Source organism: Cladophialophora psammophila (assembly GCF_000585535.1).
Source record: "Cladophialophora psammophila CBS 110553 chromosome Unknown aczJe-supercont1.35, whole genome shotgun sequence".
NCBI classification, from domain to species: domain Eukaryota; kingdom Fungi; phylum Ascomycota; class Eurotiomycetes; order Chaetothyriales; family Herpotrichiellaceae; genus Cladophialophora; species Cladophialophora psammophila.
This window is the reverse complement of record NW_006912956.1, coordinates 320,616-328,631: the sequence shown is the minus strand read 5'-3', so window position 1 is coordinate 328,631 and position 8,016 is coordinate 320,616. Positions and strand designations below refer to the sequence as shown.

Below are 8,016 nucleotides of genomic sequence, written 5' to 3'. Positions count from 1 at the left end.
GCGCCTTCGCAGCCCGCGACCGGTCTCTTCCAAGGCTGTGTCTAACAACCTGCTCCTTCTATTCGCCAGTTGAGAGATCCCGAACTATATGTCGACAGGTTCATCCTCAAAGGAGAATCCTGTGGACTTCGCCAAAACGAGCAATCCATATACGTGGTAAGGACTTCAAGAAACACAAAAACTCCCCTGATAACTCTTGTAAATCCAAGTTCTGGCATGCTAATTTCTACTTATCTATCAAGGGTACCAATGAACATGGTCAGTTCAAAATGAAACGATCTAGATCGTTACCCCCAAGGTTTCCGTGACTAAGAACATATCTACTATCTGAAACAGTTGCCAGTTCAAGCATTGCCTTTTTCTCCGAACACGCTATCAGTGCTTTGTGCGAGAAACTCGGACATGAGAAGCTAAAGCACTTGATCAATACGCTCGAAGCAGATGGGCAAAGACGCCTTCAGGCTGCTATTCAATCAGACGAACCGGTTAACGACCTCCAAGAACCGTCTCTTGAACTACAGATGCAATACGTTAGATGTAGGATTTGATATCTATCCCTTGGGAGTTTTCGGACATTCTATACTGTTATGACTTGGCTAACATTCTACAAGCCTACTTTGAACAGATAAGCCCCATTTACCCATTTTTGGATCAGGATCACTTTGAACAGAAGGCTTTCTCGCTTCAGGACAACTCCCTGGATCCTCTCCACAAGCCCTGGTTAGCACTCTACTATGCTATCTTGAGTCTGGGATGCCTCTATCATGAGGGTGGCTCGTTCAATTCCGGAAAGGGACTGGCGTGGCGATATTTTCAAATATCATTTAGTTATTTTGCCGATGTTTTGATTTCGAAACCTTCCTTGTTGAAGGCTCAGGTGACTATATTTCGAGATCTTGTGAACTCAGTCGAGATTGCTGATGATGAACTATAGGCATTGACCGCAATGGTATGTCTCTTGCATACGATGGAATGAGTCCGGGCTCAATCTTTCAGGCAATCTTTGCCCTCAACTATTCGAGTCTGCAGCTGGAAACTTTGTGCGTCACAGAGGCTGCAAGGGCAGTCATCACATTAGGTCTTCACAAGAAAACTCTCGATCTGGAATCCGACATTGAGGGTCGAAGGACCTTCTGGGTCGTGTACTGCATAGAAAAAGAATACGCCTTCAATTCTACCTTGGCATCGGTATGTTTGCCTCACCCTCCAACTTTGCGCGGAATCTTGACGAATACTGTCCATGTTACAGTTTATATCAGACGGCGACATCGGTTGCCCCTTGCCCAGTGCTCAACATTCCTTGCTGGAAGGATTCGATTGGCTACACTGCTGGGCGTGGTTCTCGCGCATCCTCTCTCGGACCTATGATACACTATTTTCCATCACCGCGACATTGAACACGGAAGACGACTACCTCTCATACCTTGCTTGTATAAATCATGACTTGAATGCGTGGAGACAGTCAGTCCCAGAAATATTCCGTCCAGAAGTGCCAATCCGCCAACATCGAATGAGACACCCTGTCATGAAAGAGCTCGCTCTACGGAGTCATCTGGCTTACTACAACCTGAGAATCTGCCTTTCACGTCTAACGATCCATGTTACACACGACAAAGGCTCGCAACGCCGGTCCGAAGCAAAGCGGGATCTCATGCTGGCGGCTCGTTCCATTGTTGAGCTAATGCAGTTCTGCGCCCTGGAGCCATACTCTCCAGTTTGGTACTGCTTATCTCTCGGAGAATTCCCGTCCATGATGCTAACAATTGTATCCCATCTAGGAATATCGGCTGTATGCCACTTGTCGCCATGTTCATTCTGTTCGACTTTGTGGTCCAGAACCCCTCTCATCACGAAACCCGGACGAACATTTCGTATCTCGACATCGTGGCGGCGCATTTCGCGAGACTCGATCTGGCTTCCCAGGGAGCTATTCGAGGTTTGACCGTGGCAGAATTTGCTGCAGTCGCGAAGCAATTTGTCAATGAGCGCGTTGGAAATCGCGAAGAGGAAATCTACCCTCCCGCAGTCGGGTTGTCGACCAGAATTCTCCCCCGACCGAGCCCCGGAGGGCAGGAGATTGCAGGCGCCGATGTGAATGAAAACGCGAATGAGCAGGTAGGTCGACCCCTCTTCCTTGTAATGCTGTGTTCAGAATCCCTCCTCTGTATTGTCATGATATTGTTAGCCTCCAATATTCATTCGTTACGCGGTGGGCTAATTGATATATTACACATCATAGAATTTCTCTTTCGACGAAAATTTCTCTGGATCTATCGTGGATGATGCACTTGAATTTCCTGAAGAGAGTAATTCATTGTATATGACCTTACAGCATCCCGGATTCGACATGGCTGACATTTTTGGCCAAACGTTTTTATGAGACCATTAGGACTGAATCTGACCCTGTTAGTGGTGCTTCGATAATGGAGATCAAACCACCATTGATAATATTACAATGGAAGAGAATCTTCTATACTGATAATCCCTTCCGGCGTCTCAACCTCGAAATCATTGAACTTTGCCTCCAACGCCTCGGCCGACTCATTCCTCAAATCAGGTCGCGAGACATAGAATCCCACCCATATATCTGGCTCATCGACTCCGACGTCGTCGAAACACCAAGATACCGTCCGCATGAGGGATTTCCGAACCACTTCTCCCTCCTCTTCGACTAAGAAACAAACCAACAACGGTCCATGTTTCATAATTTCAAACGTTGCCGCGTGAGTATTTCCAAACGTCTTTGAAAGCGGCCAGAGACTCCATTCCGCACGACCTCCGTTTTCGAACGAAGAGACAGCGCAGGTAAGCTTGCCATGGACAAGCTCCAGTCCAATCTTCACGAACGACGGCGTGTTCGACTGATCTCCTGCGTTTGACGCCGTCGGTTCTGGTAGATCTCGGTGCGGTCGAAGCAGGAGCAGTCCTGCTTGATCCCATTCTATGGGGTGTGCGGCGGATGGCCAGGTGATAGTGACCCGTGCACGGCGGAAACGAGCCGACGGGAGAGAGACTTTCGAGACGGCAGATTCGAACCGGAAGGCAGGAACAGAGCCGTCGGAGATGAGCGGTTTGCCGACGATGTCTCGACCGCTAGTGCAGGAGAGGGTGAAGAGATCGGGACTGGAATGATTGATGGGAACGAGTCGGAGGGCATAGGAGATCATTTTGAGGTGTTGCACACTACTATACTTTGGAGATGTTTTTGGAAACGTTTCTCATATATCTATGTACATCTGTCTATACGTGTATGAAGCACATGCTCAGAATATCCCGTTAGATGTCGATACGTGAAGGCGATTGAACGTCGACCCGGGGTCGAATTCGATCAATCTCGGAAACTCCGAGCCAATCAAGTTGCCTTTACCAACTAATGATAGTTAAACCTTCTCGGGAATTCGCGATATATGGAAAAGACTTGCTCGATCAATCACAACGTCGGATACATGAAGGACAATAGAAGATCTATTACAACCATACTGCCCAACGGAAGATGCGATAGTCTGCCAACCAGAAATGTCACGGCCAGCCAAGGTTTCCTCATTCGAATTGGGTAAACATATCAATGACAACGATGCATGGATGGTGCTCAATGGCGTTGTGTGGGACTTCTCTGGCTTTGGGTCCAAACATCCTGGTGGAGAAGAGGTCATCAAGAGCCATCTCGGAAAGGATGGGAGCAAGGTCTACAACGAGATTCACAGCCCTGGATTGGTGCTACGACACTTAGGAGAGGAAAAAAGAATAGGAGATATCGAGGATGCAGATGTTCAGGGCGGTACCATTATCGCTTCGTCGCCGCATGATAGGCAGTTTGTTGACCTGCCAAAGCTCCATTCCGTCATGAATCTATTGCAATTCGAACACGTGGCAGAGAGAGCCTTGACCGACAAGGCTTGGAATTACATCTCAGGTGCGACTGACGACGGAATCACGGACCAGACCAACAGAGAATATTACCGGCATATCATGTTTCGTCCAAGGGTGTTGAAAGGCGTCGGACGAGTGGACATCAGCACTTCATTCCTCGGCCATAAACTTGCCTGTCCGATCTTGAACGCTCCCACCTCGTCAGTCCGGCTGACCCATCCCAGCGGCGAGATGGCTATCGCCAAAGCCTCTCAAACATGTGGTGTCCCACCCATCATTCCATCGATGAGCTCCTTCTCGGTATCGGAAGTTGTCGACGCCCTGAAACCTGGCCACCCGTTCTTCTTCCAACTCTATGTTCACCGCGACCGAGCAGAGACGGAGCAAATATTGGATGAAGTCTGCAGACTCGCCGCCCGAGCAATCATCGTAACGGTGGATCTACCGGTCATCAGCAAGAGGGAGACAGTCCAACGACGCCGATATGAAGTCGACAGCGACAGCGTCAGTCGAGATCAAGACATAGCGGATAGTCGACAGCGGCAGTCAGCCCCTCCACCGGTCAACACGGTCATTGATCCCGACCTCAACTGGAATGACATCGAGTGGATCATGAAACGCACTGGTCTCCCTGTCCTCGTCAAGGGAATTCAACGAGCAGAAGACGCCAAACGGGCCTTGGAGATTGGATGTGCAGGAATCTACATTTCCAACCACGGAGGTAGAGCCTTGGACACGGCGCCGCCTGCTATATTGGTGCTGTTGGAGATCCAAAGGACTTGTCCTGAGGTCTTGAGACGGATGGAAGTCGTAATCGATGGCGGCTTACGACGAGGGTCAGATGTGTTGAAAGCAATTTGTCTCGGGGCCAGTGTGGTTTGTATTGGCCGTCCCTTTCTATATGCTCTTGCGTACGGGGAGGAGGGGATGGTTCGTGCATGGCAAAGTAAGTTTCTACATCACTAGCGACATTGGGATTCAAGGCTCGAGACTGACAGTTGATCTCCTGGACAGTATTGAAAGAAGAATTGGCGATTGCGATGCAGTTACTGGGGATTACCAGCCTCGATCAGGCACATCCCGGGTTCGTCAATACTCAGACGTTAGATGCCTTCACATCGTCTCCAAAGCCTTTTGGTGGCAGACCAACCTCAAAATTATAACTGAGCAAGGCCAGGAAAGGGTATCAGTAGAACGAATATTGCCATCCTTCTTTCTAGTCTATTCTACATATGTCTCCCGTTCCCCTAATTGATGGACGGAGTACCCTGCCCGTCATCTCGCGACCTCCTCATCGATGGCCCGAAACGCCGAGTACATAGCGTAGCCATGGCCAGAGGTATGGGATCCAAGCACTATTCTTATCTACTGTACACCAGCCGAGGCGACTAGTCAAAGAAGTCTCATCTCTCCACCTCCACCATGACCAGCATTCGCGGCCAATCATATCAAGCGAATGCTCGGATTTTCCGAAAGGGGCTGACCAGACTTTGACATCAAACCTTATTTGCAAGTCCCCAGCGCCGACTTGGAGATTCCAGGATTCGAACACGGGCCTGGAACCCACAAAGATGGACTCGAAAATTGTAAAAGAAGTACATGAAGAAGAAGAGAAGAACGAGATCTCTCTATTTCTCTATCTCCCAGATCATCACTTTCGTCTACTCTGCCTTGTCTTCGACCCTCTCTTTTCTCGCTTTTTGAGACTTGATCCTCCCCCTCCTTGCTAGCAGCAAGAGATGAAAACACGAACACAAACATGGCCACTACTACTACTACTACTGCTGAAGCCTTACCTCCAGGTACTCAGCGAATCGAGGATTTAGCTGGTGCACACATCGTTCTTGCTCCACAGCCCAATGCGGATCCAAACCAGCCATTGGTCAGTCATGTTATTCTGTTTCATGGAGTTCTTCAACAGCTGTTTTTTTGTGTCGTTTTCTAACATCCCAGAGCAGAATTGGAGTCCCTGGCGGAAGAGCCTCCATATGGTTCTACTCTGCTTGTACGGACTCATGGTGTTTGCCATGTGAGTTGTCGAACGTTCCATTCCATGCGCGCATGCATGACCCCGGGATATTGTACAGAATATTGACACATGGTCGGTTTCACTTCCCAGTCTATGTGCCAGTCAACCTCTATGGCAAATCTTCTATGGCGAGCTCGGAATCAGCTATGCCACCTTGAACAATGGATATGCGGCCAACACGGCAACATTGGCTGTTGGTTGCGTCTTCCTCGTTCCGATCGCCCTTCGGTATGGGCGACGACCCATGTATCTCCTCACTGCGCTCTTCCTGTTGGGAATTGCCATCTGGCAAGCTGTATTTTACACCGGGGAGGAATATCTCGCATATAGTACGCTTTGTGGGATTGCCGGGGCGCTCAACGAGGCCTTGTTCCAAGTCACGGTATGAAATTTTATATCGGATCACGATTCACCATTTGACCATTTTACAGCGTCCGTGCTAAAATCCAGAGTGTTACTGCTAGATATCGGATCTCTTCTTCGTCCACCAGCGAGGAACCATGAATGGATGTTTCCTCATCTCGGTCAACGCTGGAGTCTACCTCAGTCCTGTGGCCGCGGGCTACATCGCCGCATCTCACAACTGGCGCTGGATTTTTTGGATTTGTACCATCATTACGAGCGTTCTCATCGTCGCCATGGTCCTCTTCTTTGAAGAAACGAAATATACCCCCCCAACCATGCTGGGCCATAATCCGGAAGAGACCAGCAATGAAACTGTCATCACCAAGATAAGCAGTATCTCGAAAGACCCAGTCAACCTCGGCAACAGCCAGGTACAGCAGACTAAAGGTGATGGCGAGGGTGAACAATATGACTACTCTCCAAATCAGCCCAAAAGACCCGTCCCGATCGACACCTCGATCCCAATGAATTCTTACCTTACACGCCTTTCGCTCTGGACCAGCGACAAAATCCCCAGCACCCAAGACCGCGGATTGTGGAAACACGCCTACTACCCCTTTGCGATCCTTTTGCAATTTCCTGCCGTGGCCCTCGCGGCCATTGTCTACGGATTCGACATGGCCATGCTCTCCATCGTCACCATCGTCCAGACAACCCTCTACCCTTACCCGCCCTATAACATGGGGACCATCGGGGTTGGCAATCTCAACATGGCGCCCATGGCTGGAGTTCTCCTAGGATCTCTCTACGGCGGCCCCTTCGTGGACTGGGCGATTGTCCAGATCGCCAAACGTCGACAGGGCATCTACGAGCCCGAAACCAGATTGTGGATGTTCATCTTCCCTTCTTTAGTCCAAACAGCCGGAATTTTCATGTACGGCCTCACACTCGCCAAGGGTATGCCATGGCCCATCAACGCCGTCGGGGCGGGATTTGTGGGCTTCGGTTTGGGCGGCGCCGGTGATATCGTCCTCACATATTGTCAGGATTGTTATCAATATGTAAGTCCGATTCTCACTCTGACCCCCGGACTAGAGCCATATATTCGCTTGTCTATTTACCTAATATCGATCTAACCACTAATGTGATATAATATGGTTCAGATCCTAGGCGACGCTCTGACCAGCGTCGTCTTCGTGCGCAATATCATCACCACCATCCTGGTTTTCTCGATCGCGCCTTGGATGGAAGGCATGGGCATCTACAACATGTTTGTCCTCCTCGGATGCCTCAGCGCGGTTATATCCTTCTCTTGCGTCCCGTTTTTGTTCTGGGGGAGGGCTTGGCGCGTCAGGTTGGCGGCTAAGTATAAGTATTATGCTTCGAAGCAGTATTAAGACAAGAAAGGAGAAAGGTCGAGCACAGCACCAGCACTGACAGTCTTGGAAGTGGAATGAATGTCCAGTAATAGGATGAATCGGAAGGGAAGTTGTATAGTCTTGCTAGACACAGCCTTGGAGGAGACCAGGCACGTGTTGCAGTGGTGCGACTCAACGCACTCATTGGACAAGTGGAAGGATTCACAAAAGAACAAGGCGGAGGGACACATTATACGCTCTGTTGGCTCTGTTTCTCTGTCGGCCCTGTGGCACAGTTCGCACAGTTCGCACGGTGCGCATAATGCACTAGCATTGTATATTCATCCTCACTTTCCCCCAGATAGATGAGCTTACTCTCCTTTGTAGCCAACTCATGTTATCTACTGAACTATA

At 49.5% G+C, this 8,016-nt stretch overlaps 4 protein-coding genes across 4 annotated transcripts; 3 read left to right on the top strand and 1 right to left on the bottom strand.

The window, feature by feature from the left end:
• Positions 1 to 343: 343 nt before the first annotated feature.
• A1O5_12652 (uncharacterized protein) lies at positions 344 to 2,380 on the top strand (the record flags this gene model as incomplete). Its single annotated transcript, XM_007753221.1, has 6 exons — positions 344 to 537; positions 612 to 877; positions 997 to 1,188; positions 1,250 to 1,719; positions 1,779 to 2,115; positions 2,240 to 2,380. Coding segments are annotated over 6 exons (1,600 nt in total), but the record flags the coding sequence as incomplete, so codon positions are not given.
• Positions 2,381 to 2,450: 70 nt separating this feature from the next.
• Positions 2,451 to 3,167, bottom strand: A1O5_12651 (uncharacterized protein; the record flags this gene model as incomplete). Its single annotated transcript, XM_007753220.1, has 1 exon — positions 2,451 to 3,167. One exon carries the CDS (start codon positions 3,165 to 3,167, stop codon positions 2,451 to 2,453), a length of 717 nt encoding a protein of 238 aa, XP_007751410.1.
• A 349-nt stretch (positions 3,168 to 3,516) lies between these two features.
• On the top strand, positions 3,517 to 5,033 carry A1O5_12650 (uncharacterized protein; the record flags this gene model as incomplete). Its single annotated transcript, XM_007753219.1, has 2 exons — positions 3,517 to 4,816; positions 4,885 to 5,033. 2 exons carry the CDS (start codon positions 3,517 to 3,519, stop codon positions 5,031 to 5,033), a joined length of 1,449 nt encoding a protein of 482 aa, XP_007751409.1.
• Positions 5,034 to 5,629: 596 nt separating this feature from the next.
• Positions 5,630 to 7,641, top strand: A1O5_12649 (uncharacterized protein; the record flags this gene model as incomplete). Its single annotated transcript, XM_007753218.1, has 5 exons — positions 5,630 to 5,752; positions 5,829 to 5,899; positions 5,990 to 6,281; positions 6,364 to 7,305; positions 7,408 to 7,641. 5 exons carry the CDS (start codon positions 5,630 to 5,632, stop codon positions 7,639 to 7,641), a joined length of 1,662 nt encoding a protein of 553 aa, XP_007751408.1.
• Positions 7,642 to 8,016: the final 375 nt, after the last annotated feature.